The sequence below is a fragment of the Typopeltis vanoorti genome, chromosome 14 (assembly GCF_054136105.1).
Source record: "Typopeltis vanoorti isolate ZY-2024b chromosome 14, IOZ_Tvanoo_1.0, whole genome shotgun sequence".
Taxonomy (NCBI): domain Eukaryota; kingdom Metazoa; phylum Arthropoda; class Arachnida; order Uropygi; family Thelyphonidae; genus Typopeltis; species Typopeltis vanoorti.
In genome coordinates, this window is record NC_143562.1 from 51,513,680 (window position 1) to 51,530,687 (window position 17,008).

General features: G+C 36.5%; 1 protein-coding gene across 1 annotated transcript in view; it reads right to left on the reverse strand.

Annotated features, from left to right (window-relative positions):
- The window catches only part of LOC150099469 (chymotrypsin B-like), an 88,291-nt gene that overhangs the window by 28,090 nt on the left and 43,193 nt on the right, over positions 1–17,008 (reverse strand). Inside the window, exons 5-6 of the mRNA XM_090404366.1 lie at positions 13,996–14,138; positions 6,154–6,216 (exon numbers count right to left, since the gene is read on the reverse strand). Coding sequence (XP_090260492.1) covers positions 6,154–6,216; positions 13,996–14,138 — 206 coding nt within the window. The remainder of the gene's footprint in view (positions 1–6,153; positions 6,217–13,995; positions 14,139–17,008) is intronic.

Consider the following 17,008-nt stretch of genomic DNA (forward strand, 5'->3'; position numbering starts at 1 on the left):
AGTATTAGAATAATTATGATAGCTGATGAGCTGCAGCCAAGGAGTATAGAAGTTGAACTGAAGGATAGAGAAAAGAGCACATTCGAGGCTGTTTGGTGTGATATAGAATCTAGCAGAACAAAATATACAATTGGGCGCTGCTATATACCCTGTGATGGAATAGATGGTGGGGATAGTATGCATAGGCAAATGGAAGAAATGAGTGGAAGGAGGGTAATTATTATGGGTGATTTCAATTATGGTAACATTGACTGGAAAGAGGAGAGGGCACATGGGAAGAAGGAATTGAATTTTATGCGGTTATTAAGGGACAACTATCTATGGCAACATGTAGTGGAAAATACCAGGAGGCAGAGAGTGCTGGACCTTGTAATTGCAACTGAGAATGTGGCAGTAACGAACATGACCATGTTGCCACGAATTGATGAGAGTGACCATAAGGTCATGACTTGAGTGGAATTTACAATTAAGACAGGGTACATGTGGAATTACCGGGCTGGTAAGTATGACAAGCTTAGGTGTGTGCTTGGCTCAGTGCCATGGCATGTAAAACTGCAAGGGATGGATGTTGATAGTGCATGGGAGGTGGTTAAGAACTGTTTGCAGGAGGCAATGGTTGACCGTATAGCAAGAGTCCGAATAATAAACCAAGTAGGGGTTAAATGGATGAATAACACTATTAAGCTTGAGCTGCAAAAAAAGAAACAATTGTGGAGGGAATTTAAGTGAAAGGTGACCATCAGGCACAGGAACAGTATAAAGCTCAGGCCAAGATGGTAACAAGGGTGGTAAGAAAAGCAAAAGCAGATTACGAAAGAAAATTGGTCATGCAGGCTAAAGAGAGTCCCAAACAGTTTTTTCAATATGTTGCAAGTAAAAGGAAAAATGCTCATGGTAGAATGATCTTAAAAAATGCTGAGGGTAGGGAGGTAACCGAATCAGTCGATATTGTGGAATTACTGAGCGAGCACTTTGCAAGAGTATATCATCCAGGTGGTGACTTTGCAGGAATGGAAGAATCAACAGCTTATACTGGAATTGTGATGAATGAAGTAGAGGTAACTAGTCTATTACAGAACCTCAATGTCAATGCATCTGTAGGATTGGATGGTATACCAGCTCATTTCGTACGTGAAGCGGCTAAAGAATTGTCAGTGCCCTTGACCATTTTGTTTAATTTGAGCCTCGGGTCTGGGTCAGTCCCAAGGGGGTGGAGAGAGGGGGAAATAGTTCCGCTGCACAAAGGTGGTTCCAAGGTTGCTGTTGAAAATTACCGGCCAATGAGCATAACAGGAATCATTATCAAGGTCTTAGAGAAAATAGTCAAGAGGAAAATACAAGATTGGATAGAAGAAAATGGGATACTGTATCGGGGACAGCATGGTTTTGTGAAGGGTAGGTCATGCCTCAGTAACTTGCTCACGTATTATAACACAGTGATGGCTGAACAGGAAAAGGGTATTGGGTTTACAGTGATTCTACTGAACCTTGCTAAGGCCTTTGACAGGATACCACATGGAATTCTAATCAGTAAATTGCAGCATATGGGGATGGACATAGGGTTGGTGAGATGGATAGGAGGGTGGTTGATGGAGAGATATCAGAGAATGGTTTACTCAACAGTAGAGTCCACAAGACGGCCTGTGACTAGTGGTGTGCCACAAGGATCTGTTCTTGGACCACTGCTGTTTAATTTGTTCATTAATGATATAGGAAAGGATCTGAGAGGAACAGTTCATTTGTTTGCGGATGATACGAAGTTGGGTAAGGCAATAGTGAATGCAGATGACGTCAAAATTTTGCAGGATGATTTGCATAGATTGGAGGTCTGGGCTAAGGAGAATGGATGTCAATTTAATGTGGCAAAATGTAATGTTATGCATTTTGGAGTGAAAAGATTGGCGGCAGTTTACTGCATTGGTGGAACTGTGCTCCAGGAAATTGATGAGGCACGAGATTTAGGAGTGTTGGTGGATAAGGAATTGAAATTTAGGGGACACATTGCAAAAGTGGCCAAATCAGCTCATCAAATCACTTGGTTGCTGAAGAATACGTTGACGAGCAGAGACAAGCAGGATATTGTTCCTCTGTATCCTTTATAAGACCCCATCTCGACTACTGTGCCCAGATTTGGTCACCTAGGTTTCTTCTTAATGGGGAGTAGGTGGAGAGGATCCAGAGGCAAGTGACCAAGATGATAGCAGGTCTGTGGAATGAACCTTATGAGAACAGGTTGAGGATTTGTGGGTTGCAAAAATTGGTTGATAGGCGGAGGAGGGGAGATATGATTGAGACATTCAAATTACTGAAGGGTTTCTATAAAATTAATTCAGAAGATATTTTTGAGAACAGGGATGGTTGTGGGAGGACTAGGGAACATCCATGGAAACTGGGCAAAAGTGTGGTTAGTAAAGGTGTTAGACCTGGGTTCTTTACTTTTAGAGTAGTGAATGAGTGGAATGTGCTCCCGGAGTCTGTGGTGGATGCTGTGACAGTGAATGAGTTTAAGGCGAGGTATGATAGATACTATATGAATGTTGAATAGTTGTGATGAATATGATTTGGGGCCTCCCTCGATGAGTCTAATGACTCCCTGGAGGTGCCCGTAATAATAGTAATAGTAATAATATCATTTAAAGTATTTTGTAAGTTATTGATGTAATTTTTTTATGTTAGTATTATCTGTCCAAAGATCTGTGACTTAATCCAAAATTCTTTTACATCTATTTCACAACTTATATTTTCAGTTTCCTTTATATCTTCATTCATGTGTTTTAGTATTTTATGTGCATTGCACCTTATTTTGTATATGTCATTTTCTAGATATGATGCAAAATGTTTTGAACTTTCTCTGTCTCTTTCTGGTTTCTCTTTTTATATTCAATTTCATCTTCTTGTTTTTTGCTACTTAACCATCTTTTAAAGGCCAGATTTTTATTTTCAATTATTGTTTTTATTTCATTGTCCCATATATGTAATTTTTTATTTTTGTGTGTTCCTAGACTTTCATATGCTGAAGACATCAAACAATCAATTTTGATTGTTTGAAAACTTTCTTATGTACTTTTCTTTTCAGTATGATATCTTAATTTTCACCCTGCCTCAAAAATAAATGGCGATCACTTTCTATTTGAAATTCATTATAAGGTTTAATGGAATAAAAATAGCAGTAATAAATAAACTCATATAATCAATCCTTGTTTTGTCTGTCACTGAGACATCGTCAGGAAAACAATGTTATTATTATTATTATTATTCCTGACACCTCCAAGGAGTCCGAAGACACATCGGGGGAGGACACCTACAACTGTCTCAACCACTACACAGAACCTCTACTACAAATCATCTCCATCAACGCCATCTACCTCCACCAACACCACAACCGGTATTCCATATCTGTAAATTGCGTGTGTTCTGAAGGGCTGATTTATCTGTATGCGGGATGAAAAAACCCTGCTACCGCCGTATGAGATAGGCTAACTCATTTAATTAATATTAAAATTATAATAGAAATTGTTTCCCTGACAATGTCTCAGTGACTGAGAAGTATAGGATATGTTAAACACGTGCTTAATTATTTATTTGTGCTATTTTTATTCCATTTAACCTTATAATGAGTTAAAACCAGCATGAAGTCTAAATAGTCCTATTTGAAATCTCCTGTGCACTCATTTGTCCTGAACCTTTGTAAAGATATAAGATCCATAATGATAGTCTTCATGGTATTTTTTTGTTTGTAAATTTGTGCGCTTTATGATGGAATGTTGTGTTAGTAATGAGTGGATGATGCCCTGAATAGTAATCCATCTGATACTTATTAGCCTTGCTTTTTCTCTCTATTATGTAATTTTGACTTTTTCTGTTTATAACTATTATTTTATTGTTAATTATTAAAAGATGAAATTCAAAGTAACGGTGTTGTTACTTCCAGAGATGAAAAGGTGTGTAAACTTCATTGCATTACATTACTTAATGAGATTAAAATTATTAAATTTATTGATGATGTATCAAACACTGAAATGACTGCAGGCTAAACTTACCATGCAGTTCTGTTACAGTTGTTAAAAACAAAGATCAAGTTCTTAGTGAAGTAAAAAGTCCTATGCCAGTTAATACTACAGTTATCTCCAAATGAGACATTTCTATTATCAAAATGGAAAGCCCTTTAATGGCGTACATGGATGACCAAGCCGGTTGCCATATGCCCCTATATAAGATATTTAGAGTAATTTTACATTTGTAAAAATTCTGAATATTTTTGTTTGGGTATCTGACATAAATAAATGCTTTGTCATTTGTACATATATTTGACTTCTTAAGAATGTTATTAAACCATTACTTGCATTCACAAGCAATAGAGGGAAGGTGATTCAAAATATGATGGTTTGTAACATGACGTATTGTATGACTGGGTTATACCTACAGTGTATTATTACATTTAGTTAAGTGGAAACAGAATTGGCATTTAAGTATAAATTTAAGATGCCAAGAAATTATATTCTAAGTTTCATCCTTTATCCAAGTGTAAGCAAAGTTTGCATGTGAATTACCTTCATGACTAGGCTACTTGTAAAAGGAGGCTTATAATTTCACATTAATTGTCTTGGTGTCACATAATGCAAAGCACCCATCCTTTCGCGTATGTATAATACTATGCATTATGGAAAAGCCACTACCTAGATTGGTTTCAACCTTTATTGAAGTCTCTCATAAGCTGCTCAGACGAAGCCCTTTAGTCGGAAAGTCCTGGGTTCGATTCCTGTCCATGACCCAAGGAACCTTTACCTCATACAGAGGTAGAGGGTACTTTCATCCAGAAACTCAAGTTTTTCATCCCTCAGAACAGGCAAACCTGCCACGTGAACACACACACACACACACACACACACACACACACACACACACACACACACACACACACACACACACACACACACACACACACACACACACACACACACAGACTGATCTATAGTCATAAAATACATACTTAATCCCTCATTAGGAGGACTCAACCCAACCTATGGGATGTGGGGAGGATAGGGGTGGAACCCTGTATGAATAAATACAGTGCCAGACCCAGAAGTAATACCAGGGTTGAATTAATGCAGAAATCATATTTCCATATACGAGTAGCCAAAAGGTGTCATATCTTATTACTAAGTTCTCCTTATACCACCTTTGCCATTATCTCATTATATAGGGTCTCCTCAATAAAGGTCGAAACCGGTCTGGGTAGTGACCACCCTTCAATTAATACATAGCATTATACATGTCCACAAGGAGATGTGCTTTGCATTATAGGACACGAAGGCAAGTGATGAGAACTTATACCACCTTTGCCACGAGTTGCCCCATTCCTAAAAATACTTCAGGCCGAAAATTTGTTTGCTTACACTTGGATAAAGGATTAAACCAAATATATAATTGGTAGCATAGCCAAGTGAAAAAACTTTTTTTTCAACATCTGTCTCCATCAATTAGAGACAGATGTTGAAAGTTTTTCAGTTGGATATACTATAAATTAAAGATACCAAGAAGTTATATTCTTGGTTTCATCCTTTATCCAACTGTATGCAAACAAAGTTTGCATGAAGTCACTTCACAATTGGGTTACTTATATATAGAGGCTAATGACTTCACTTAGCATTTGACTGTTCTTGTCAAATCTGATTAAAAGTAGTTAGAATTGTTTGTTGCATTTTATTCTTGTAAGATGGATATGCATGTTTTTTTTCCCTTCATTTTTCTTTATACTGCATTAAGGAGGATTTATAGGTGGTGTCAATTGCGTCAGAAATTTTAGGAATGTGATGAATCGTAAATAATCAAGCAAAACTGAAAATAATTGAAACAAATGAAGAGGTGTAAATTTTAGATATTTATTTTTTTAAATAATTCACAACAGCAGCAAGCCAATTATTAAAAAAAAGTGGTTTTTTTTTAAAGTCAAATTTCAGATAGTGTTTTATTGCATATTTGCGACCATATTCTCAAAAGAAATATACTAAGTGCGTTTCTGACTGTATTATTTTAGCTGTATTTCGTAATCATTTCAGTGATCCAGTTGAAATTGGCAGCAATGCGAGTGAAAATTGTGGGTCTAAATGCACAAAATGTACCATACCTATTTCCTTGTATACCAGCACTTACAGCTCCGTGAAGAACCCAATGATTGTTGTTATCTTTACACACGAGAGGACCACCACTGTCACCCTACAGAATAAAATCATGGCATTTGAAATAATGCATACCTAAATTTAAAAAAAGTTGTGTGCATGCATAGCATGCTAGATATGCTTGCCCAATCATGTGGCAAGTAGCATTAGACTACAAAATAGAAAATTTTTTAATAAAAACTTTTAATTAAATCTTTTTTGACTTTAAGAAAATACAATGCCCATCCTATAAATGCCCAGTGTGGTAAAAATGAATCTAGTAAATTATATTTCCTATAAAATTAATATTATTTTTACTTGTATTCTTTATTGACTTTTCCTTCTGTGAGTGGTTCTCACACAAAAGAAAATTTCTTTAATCACAATACAGCACCATCATTTTATAGAACTCATGTTGGGACTTAATGGGACAAAAAAAAAAATGGGTGCATGTGCGTGTGTGTGGGGGACCAATTTCACGACGTAGGATTTGTCAAGCCCTATATATATGTTATTCGCAATGACAACACTATTACAAATTATTAATGTGTTGTATGTATCTTTTGCATACCAACAATATTATTCAGTCTGCTTTTGACTCCAGTTTCCATGCCATGTTTTTATGCACAAAATGCAAAATAAATTACTATAAATTACTGAAGATAGACTTAAGTTCAAGTCTAGTTGCTTATTGGAGGGACTTCTTTTTTTTTTTTTTTTTTTTTTTTTCAGGAAAAAGTTGAAGAAAGGCTTTGACTGGTTCCTGAGTTAGTCTACCTCTAGCATGGGCAAGTGGGAATTTTGTCTCATAAATGTAAACAGAAAATCGACCTTGAAACCTACACTATATCAGACAATATTCTGTTAGGGTTAGGTAACAAGAGATGGCAGCACATGTTCGCCAGTCTCTTTATTGGTTGCCACTTATAATTAGTGATAGAGTTGGGCCAGCTATATCTAATCGGCTACTGGTGGAGATTGAACTTCCCCTCAGTCTTCATAAACCATGATAGGGTTAAAAGGCCTTGCTTATTCCCCATAAGCAAAAAATGTTATTAGTTGATTTATATTTATATAATATTCATTTAGATTTAAGAAAAGAAAAATTGAATGAAATAAATAATCATATATATATTTCTCACACATGGCACTGATGTGCTATAGATTCTTGTACCTTTCATCTGTGAAATAAATATAAAACACACACACACACACACACACACACACACACACACACACACACACACACACACACACACACAGGTGTCCAAAAGCTAAGGATGAACAATATTTCTGGAGATTACAACCACAAATTCAGACAAATCAGCTTGTGGCAATTTTTATAACTGAGAATTTTGAGTAGAAAGTAGGTACATCTTCAGTTTTTCGAATCATGTGGGAAGGGTTCATGGGATAGCACTCGATAGGATAAAAGGCAAAAGGCTGCACTAAGTGAAGTGTTTGAAGGAATCTCGTTTCTTGAAGAAATGAAGTTGCAAACTTGAATGTCTTGTAATGTCTCAAAGACATCATCCAGATCAGGGGGTTTCCCAAACTGTGTTTACCTTCCACGGGACATTAGTGTTCCACGAGAAGTTCTCCTGGAATTTGTCATTTTAGTTTTCTAAGCATTTTTCATGAATAAATATTTTATAGTGAAAATATTCTAAGGTGAATAATATTTGTGAATATGTCGAAAAGTTCAGATCCAGAATACCTAATAATATCTGTTTAGCAAATGTTAGTGACCAAGCCATGCATTTTTAAGCATGGAAATATTCAGGAATTATCGTTAATTTTCACACATCGAAATCTTTCAACAATCGGGAAAGAGAATACCGCTGTTTATGACCGATCATAAAATTTGCCTGCAAGCCGATTACAACAATGGGCGGCATATTCTCTGTTCTCAAAACTGAAAGAATTAACATCTGCGTTGCAAATGTTAGGGAACAATCAGTAAGGAAGTATAAAGAAAATTTTTCCACTAAAACTGAAGATCAAAGTAGTCTGTATCCGGTTCTCAAATCTAGTAATATTGAATACTTTCTTCGCTAGTTTGTATTGTAGGGTGAAAGTTTCGAAACCGTAGTTCCATGATTTTTTAAAAGCATTAGGCCTGCAGATTTAAATTTTAATATGAATAAGAGACAAGGGACTTTGTTTAATTTTGATATTAAGAAATCTCTTCTTGAAGGTGTTTGTGATGCAACTGATAGTGAGTCATTCACCACCAGCCTACAAAGCGATCTGCAGGATGTAAAAAAGGAGGGGAAAACTATTAGCACACAGGAGAAAAAGTCTGCATTCACTTGTAAGTACTAATAATAATATTATAAATTTTTGGTGATCAGAATGGGATATGTCAATGAAAAACAGCACAAATTAATTTAATGTTTATGTATAAGGGATGTTTAATTAATTAATTAATTAATGATCAGTTATTAATTAATATAAATCAGCTAAATTAATAATTAATCATTAATTAATATATTACAAAATAACCAAGGCGTTCCGTGAAAATTTCAGGATTTGTGAAGTGTTCCGTCATAGGAAAAGTTTGGGAAATGCTGATCCAGATGATTTCACACAAGGAAGAATTATTGGAAAGATTGAAGAAGGCCATAGAATTACTGATATTGCCAGGAAGTTGCATCCAGGCTTAGTGCAGCATTTCAAACCAATGGAGTGTGTTTCAGACATTTGTTAAGATGTTGCCCTAACTCTACCACAGAGCATTAAGGCAGATTTTTGGTTATAATGGCAAAACATAATTGATGCACCATGACTGGTCAGCTTGCAAGTCACCCCATTTCACACACATTTCATTGATCAAAGAACAAGGAACATCCTCCCTTCCTTCCTTTCTCTGTTCCTTCACCACAACATGGAAAGTATTTCAGTTCTTCCATGGTAAGCTCATTCCTGTCGTCCTCCACACCAGCATTGTCAACTTCAAAGCCCATGCTTTTGCCTGGAGACATAATATCATCGATAGCATCATACTCAGCCTCAAGGTCTCAGTTTGTCACAATTACCTCCAAGTTGAGTTCATTTGTACTGTACCTAATCAAGGATACCGAAGTGATTTTTCCAGAATTCCCTGAGTGTTAATTCTGTGTCAGAGGTCACTTCAAAACACTTAGAAACAGTGCTTTGATGTAGAATTTCTTAGCGTTCGAAATGACCTGCTGGTCCATTTGGTGGCATTAGAAGAGTCATGTTAGGAGACAGAAACTTCACTGTGATAAATTCAAACTCCACCAAGTCAAACTCCAAGCCTGGAGGGTGAGCAGGAGCATTGTCCATTACAAGAAGGCATTTTATTATTATTATTATTATTACTACATGACACCTCCAGGGAGTCCAAGGACTAATCGAGAGAGAGAGGGCACCTAATCTGCAATCTCTCTGTCATCACCACCACTTACTCCAGCATCTGCACTAAAAGCATCTACCACCAACCACCACCACTAGTATTTCCACAGACAATCACAAACATCCATATCGACAGTGGGATTCAAACCCGTTGCCTTTTGGCTGGAGAGTGGATATGCCAGATTGGAAAATTTTTTTTCTTGAAGGTATTTTTTCACATTTGGGGCAAAGACTTCATGGATCCACTCAATAAAAAATTGCCTAGTTACCCAAGTGTTACTAATAACCCTCCACATAATAGACAATTTACTTTTCATCACATTATTTTTCTTAAACACCCTCAGATTCTCAGAGTGGTACACAAGTGGGGACCTTGAAGTCCCCCACTTTTGTTTCACATAGCAAAAGAGTCAGCCTGTCCTTCACTGGCTTGTGTCCTGACAATGCTTTTTCCTCCTGAGTGAAGTAGGTCCTGCCCAATATTTTTCCAAAATAGTGCCACTTTCATCTCAGTTGAACACTTCTTGGGGAAGAAACCCTCAGCCATTACATAGTCATTAAATTCTTGCACATATTTCTCAGCAGCTTCTTGGTTCAAACTCTCAACTCCTCCATGCCTAACCAAACTATGTATGCCAATTCTCCTCTTAAATATCTCGAACCACCCTCTGCTAGCTTTGAACACATCAGTATCACCACTCATATCTGGGTTTTTCTTTAACAGGTCATGTAATCCCTTTGCTTTTTCACAAATTATAGCCTCAGAAACGCAATTACCAGATGTTTTTTGTTTATCCAAGTCAGCAGCAATTTTCTCACTTCTTCAATCATTTATGATCTTCATTTAGTAAGAAATTTTACTCCTTTTGCAATATCAGCTCATTTGATTGCCTCTTAATTTTCGAGTATTGCACAGATCGTTGATTTTGCCATACCAAACTGCATAGCAAGATCCAAGACATGAATGCCATTTTCGTGTTTGGATATGATTTCTTTTTTCACCTCTATCATGGTTCTAACAACTTTTCACTTTGATGCTATCGCTATCCTTCTTTGACCCATGGTGGCTTATTTAATAACAATTAATAATAATAATTTTAAAAAAATTAAAAAAAAAGAAAATCAAGAAAAGGAACTGGAAATGTGAGCAGGCATCTGCACTGAGCGAAGGCTGTGCCTTAACTGATGTTCTCCCATTGTACATTTCAGCCCACGAGCACATGGTTGCTGGTTTGTCTGTTCGGAAACCAGTGCATTTTTTGCTTGCGAACCGATTTGTTTAGAGACGAGAGTCATTCCACAACTGAAGTTCTACTGTACCTGTTTCTATTTTGCTTATTGATGATTATTATTAAATTGCATTAATGTTAAATCTGGTATATAAAAGTGATGATGATGATCATTAGTTTCTTTTCATCTATACGGATGGCAGGGACAGCTATGCTTCCATACTAGGGAAGTGACTATGAGCAAGGTGGTTTTCTCTTGCCTTCCTTGCCATACTATATCCTATGACTGTATTCTGTATGTTCACGTGTCTGGTTGGCCTGTTTGTGGGATGAAAAACCGCAGGATAAACTGGGGAAAAACCTACTGTCCACGCCTAAGACCAGCTAACTTGGCTTTGGCTGAGGAAGATCTTTCAGCTCCTCATGTCTCCGACAGGAATCGAACCTAGGACACTCCTTCCCCAGACATATGGTTGTGAAACGCACAGCCACTAGGCTAACCGTGTGGACATGAAAGTTTTATAGAACGTTATCAGAGATGATGTATCAATGTTGCATGATTGTTAAAAACTTCAGTATGATTGATGAAGTGCCTGCTTCAGTTACACAGAAACCATCGTCTTTTTATATGTTTTAACATAACATTTCCAAGGAGTCTAATAACTCATTTTGGAAGGGCACCTCACTCCATAACCTGCCATCTATACTATTACTTAATCCTCCATCTAGACGCATTTCCTATATTACCTATTAATAGTATTTATTGTTTGTAAATTGTATGTGTGGAAAAAAAAAGTTTCTGGGTTTTCTCACTCCCGACAACAGGCCAACCGGCTGCCTGAACATACACACCGGGAGGCATAGGGCTAACCAGCAGTAGTGTCTTAATCTCTTCAAACCAATGGTTTAAAAGGGCTTAAGACAGCTCCATAACAGGCCAATATGAAAAAGAAAGAAGAATATTTTGAAGAAGAAATTGCATGTGTGTGTATTTTGGCCAATTTCCATATATTATTAAGAGAGATCTCCTGGGAGTAAGGAACTTTTCGAAGGAGGCCACATACTACATGCACCAGCTGTCATACATGTTCTTGAATTCATTCACACTGCTTGCAAACACAAAACATCCAATGACAATCCATTTCAATCACACATCACTCCATGAGAGAAAATTCTAGCCTTCAACCCCTTCCTAATGGGATTGATTCTAAATTTTCAAAGATGCCTTAATGTCCTTTCCCCACTCTCTATAAAATGAAATATTCCATTTACTGAAATTCTGTATAACCCTTCCAGAAGTTTATAACTCTCAATCATATCACTCCTGTTTTCTGTCTGCAGCCTACAAATTCTCAGTCTGTCTTCATAATCAGTATTCCATAATCCTGATGTCCTTTTTGACACTATCCTTTGCACTCCCTCCACTGTATCAGAAATGCCATGGAATCTAGGAGACCAGACCTGTGCACAGTAGTCTAAGTGAGGTCTTTTCAAGACAAAATGACTTCCTTATCTTTACATGTGAAGGTTTGTTTCAATATTGCCATTATTCTCAGAGCTGAATTTACAATATTTGCTATATATGACCCTTGAACCCCAACTTGCTGTTTACTAAAACTCCAAGATCCCTACTTTGATTCAGTTTCTTCTAGCATAATCCCATCAATATAATATGACAATGGATATCTAATCACACCAAACTGCTTGACCTTACATTTATTGACATTGAACTGATAGCCATTTTCACATGCCCACAATTCCAACCTATTCAAATCATTTTGCAATTACTACATATCAGCAGCATTCCGGATTAACCTATCTAACTTTGCATCATCAACAAATAGCTGTATGTGCATGTCAATTCCTTCCCAATGTCAGTAATGTACACATTGAATAACAGTGGACCAAGGACTGCTCCTTGAGGCACACCACTGGTTACCTTGTATCTTGCAGAGTCACACCTCCCATGTATGACTTTTTGCTATCTGTCAGTCAGCCATCCCATATTTAAAAGAATAAACATATTCAAGTGTTTATTTTTTAATATGAAATCATATCACTCTCACTCTTCACAAGCATACTTTTAAAAGATAGCATTGAATTACTCAAGCAAGATTGTTTTTCTTATATTGTTAAATATAAGAAAAACATTTTTCTTATATTGTAATTCATTCTGAATATTATATCATTTAAGATGAATTATATATATACACCAACAAACTGAAGACACCACAATGGAGTATTCCCACCACTCTGTCAATCTAGAATACAGTTCACATTAGAAACACAAAAACAGTCAGCCTTTTTCGATCTGCTGAGTCTTGTGGAAATGTTATATGTACCGATTGTGCCAGACTGCCCAAAGAAAGCTATTCTGAGTTTGAATCTAGTCACTGACTAGAGCAGCTTTGTCTAATTCTTTTTTCAATCACTTCCCAATTTAGTGTCTCTAAGGCAGAGGTAAGTGGTTTTTTTCTCCCAGAAACTCAAGAAAATTGACCATAGAACCCACACTATTTCAGACAATAAGTATATTGTGTTACAGTTAAAGACCAGGTGACAGTACTGTCTGCTTTCTCTTCATTGGGTTGCCTTGGGTAATTAGTGATAGTCTTGGGCTAGCTATCTCTGATTGGCAGAACTGCTCCCTCAGTCTCCAAAAGTTAGATAGGGCTAAAAAAGCCTTCCCTACTCCCTATAAGGAAATTAAAGATGCTAGTGGATAACAGAAGTCTTAATTCTCTGTATTCTGGAAGAGAACTCATAGAAATGTATCCATGCATTGTCTCACCACCATTCTAGTGAAAAAAAAGTGGTAGGGCTCTTAAAACCTAAATGCATGTCCAGCAGAGAAATGCATCTTGCTTGCTAAATACAGAAATCATGCACTATACTGAGGTTCATTTTTTTTTGTCAGGTTCGCATGGATTATATTTCCAGTTTTGCTTGCTCTGATTTCTCGCTGAAATCTACATAGTTCAATAATAACTGTTATATTTTTCTGTGCACTTCTTAACAAACATTAATCATGAACTATTTCCTCACATACTTTTTAATGGAATGATATTTCTCTCCCCTTCTGTCTCCTCCCCCCTAAAAAAACCTTAGCACTGGGCTAGTACTCGCTTAGCACTCCTTTTGAAATCATGAATTTTTACAATAATAAGCCTACTTTAACAGATTAAATGTCGATAAGTGAAATCACATGGTATGCAATTAAATATACTCACATGGCATACTCCATAACTATCTTCCAAATTTGCAACACAAAGATTTGTTTCAGGACGAAATGTTTGAAACTGAGTCTCATTGCAGTCACTTGCTGGATGTATTTTCATCATCGTTTGCTTTAATACATCACTTGACCCTGATCCTTAAAAGCAGTATAAAATAATTAATATTATTATGGTATTAAATATTTCTGTAAAATTTGAAGATTAATTTGTAAACTTACATAAACAGAAATAATTAACTTTTGTTCACTGTTGTACATCGTGGTAATTCTTAAGAAATGATTGGAGAAGTTAGGAATCTATTGAAAATCATTAAGAAAAGGAAAATCTTGGTCACATACTAAGGCATAAATCCTACAAAAAACACCTCTAGAAGGAATGATACAAGGAAAAAGAAGAGGAGGAAGACAAAGAACAGACTGAATGGAAAATATTAAGGACTGGACCTTTTTGTCCTATGAAGAATGCAAAAGAGAAGCACAAAACAAGCTCATGGTAGTCAACCTCCTGGAAGGAGTTGACATCTGACAAGACAAGAATTCTTAAGCAAAACAATGTAGCAAGCCTATGAATTTCCTTATTACATGAATCATTACACTCCAAATTCAACTTTCTCTCTGGTGACTGTGGTTATAAATTGAATATCATTCTGTTTCAACAGAGGTATTCAATAAAACACATCCTGTCAAATCTAAAGTGGTAAATACAGTTATTGAAAGAACAGCACTTGAAATGTAAATGAGCATGCCTGAAATAAATCACTTCCTTTATTCTTCTTCCACTCTTCAATACACACACACACCTCTGCAGATTGCATCATTCAGCCAATTTTTTTATTATTGTTATCTGAGACTTCCAGGGAGTCAAGGACTCATGGAGGGCGGCTAAAAATCACCCAAACCAAACCTGCAGTCATACCTTCCCTTAAATTCATTCACACCAATGCACTCACTACCCCTAATGGCGAATCATTCCACTCACTCACTCACTCACTGCTATCTGAGAGAAATACATAGCTCTTGCCCCTTTCTTGACTGCAAATAAATTTAACTTCCATGGATGCCACTCTCCCATGTTCTCTTCTAACCTCCATATAATGAAAAATTTTGCCAAATGATATCCTATAACACCCATTCAAAAGTTTATAGACCTCTATCATATCACCCCCTCTCCTCTTTCTCCAGTTAACCAGTCTGCAGTCCACATACTCGCAATGTGTTCTCATAATCTAAATCCCATAATCCAAATATAATCTTTGTAACCCTTCTTTGCACTCTTTCCACAGCTTCTTTATCCCCTTGGAGACCAAATCTGCACACAATAATCCAGGTGTGGTCTTATCGAAGCCTTATAAAGAGGAAATATTACTTCCTTATCCTTACATGTCAAGGTTTGCTTCAACATCACAATTATCCTCTGAGTTATATTTGCAACTTTTGCTATGTGACCTTGGAACTTCAAATTCCTATCCACCAATACATCAAGATCCCTTGCCTCAGTTCTTGTAGCATAATCCTGCTAATATAATATGCTGATGGAACTCTAATAATGCCAAAGCCATAACTTTACCCTTACTAACATTAAACCGATAGCTGTTAGATCCTAAATGAAGGAATATTGGAAAGAAATCATTCATTTAGGGTCTAACATAGAGAAACACCTGCCCATCAGTTGTAATTAAAAGTGAAACTTCCTCACTTTATGTAAAACTCTGTATTCTTTATTTAAGCACCTTATTTAAGCTATTATGATTAATCTGAGATTTCATTTTGGTATGTCTTAAAAAAGAGGGATAATGTTAATTAAATTTAACCCTTACTTAAGCTATGTAAAATCTATTGTGAGTCATCATAAAGCTGTTAAGTATTAATTCCTGGACGGCCTAAAGCTACACGTGTACAGCGTAACGCTAGCGGGTACAGCTTATTCGGAAAATCACGTAACCATGTATTCCATGAATCTGAGTATATCAGCATCGTAGAAACGAAGGATAAGCCAAAGGGTGAAATTAGTAAGGATCTTGTGCAAAAAGGGGCTAAAAAAGAGTGCGCTCTATAGGAGTATAAAAGGAGGTTGAGCCAGGAACACAGGGAATTTTCTTGATCTCTTGTCGTATAGTTTTCCTGTTGGGTGGTTCGGAAGTTGGCAGGCAGTTTCGCATAAAGAGGAGTGAAGTCTGTGATGTCGGGCAGCGAGCGTTCGTAAAGAAATGAAGCTGGATTCTATGCAAAGCTGAAGGAAAAAATTCAAGTCCTAGCAGAATCAGGCCATCGCTGAAAAGCCCCATCTAGTTGTTCGTGAAATGTAAAGATTTGGAGTCCGTTTCCGGCAGAAAGATTGATGATAGCATAACCCCTACGTTGGGGTATAGACAGCCAAAATAGATGAGAAATATCCAGAAAAACACGTGGTGCAGAACGACGTGGAAAAAAGTCGGTAAGGCGCTATTGCTCTAATTTTGTGTGAATGTTCATTTGAAGAAAGAAGATTGTTTACGATTGTAAAATTTAGAACTTGATAGTAAGGAACTCTGTGGACTATTTAGAAAGTTAACCTCATTTCTGAGTAAGAAGAATTGTTTTGGAGAGATCTTTTGTAACTTGTATGTGATAGGATTAACTTGATGCGATATGAAAGGTAGAATTTAGTGTCTCAGTAACATTAGAATGGTTGATAGTTAGTTCTTACGAGTAATACTGCACGAAGGAATTTAGCTTAACTTATTATCATTTGATTTATATCCCAATGTGTAATTACTGTGCTTGCATGCCTTATAAGTTTTAATTAGTTCGAATGTGTTAATCTCTTAGGACGAGTTTATTTAGTATTGAACATAATTAAGTGTATGAGTTTGTAATGTGTATTAGATATTCCAATAAACATATCATATTTAACTAAACCAGAGTCATGCCTGATTACGATTCCAAATTACCACTTATAAAAATAGAACCTATTTTGGAGGGAAGGATTTAGAGAGTGAATATAAAATATAGATTTAGGTCACGACTGC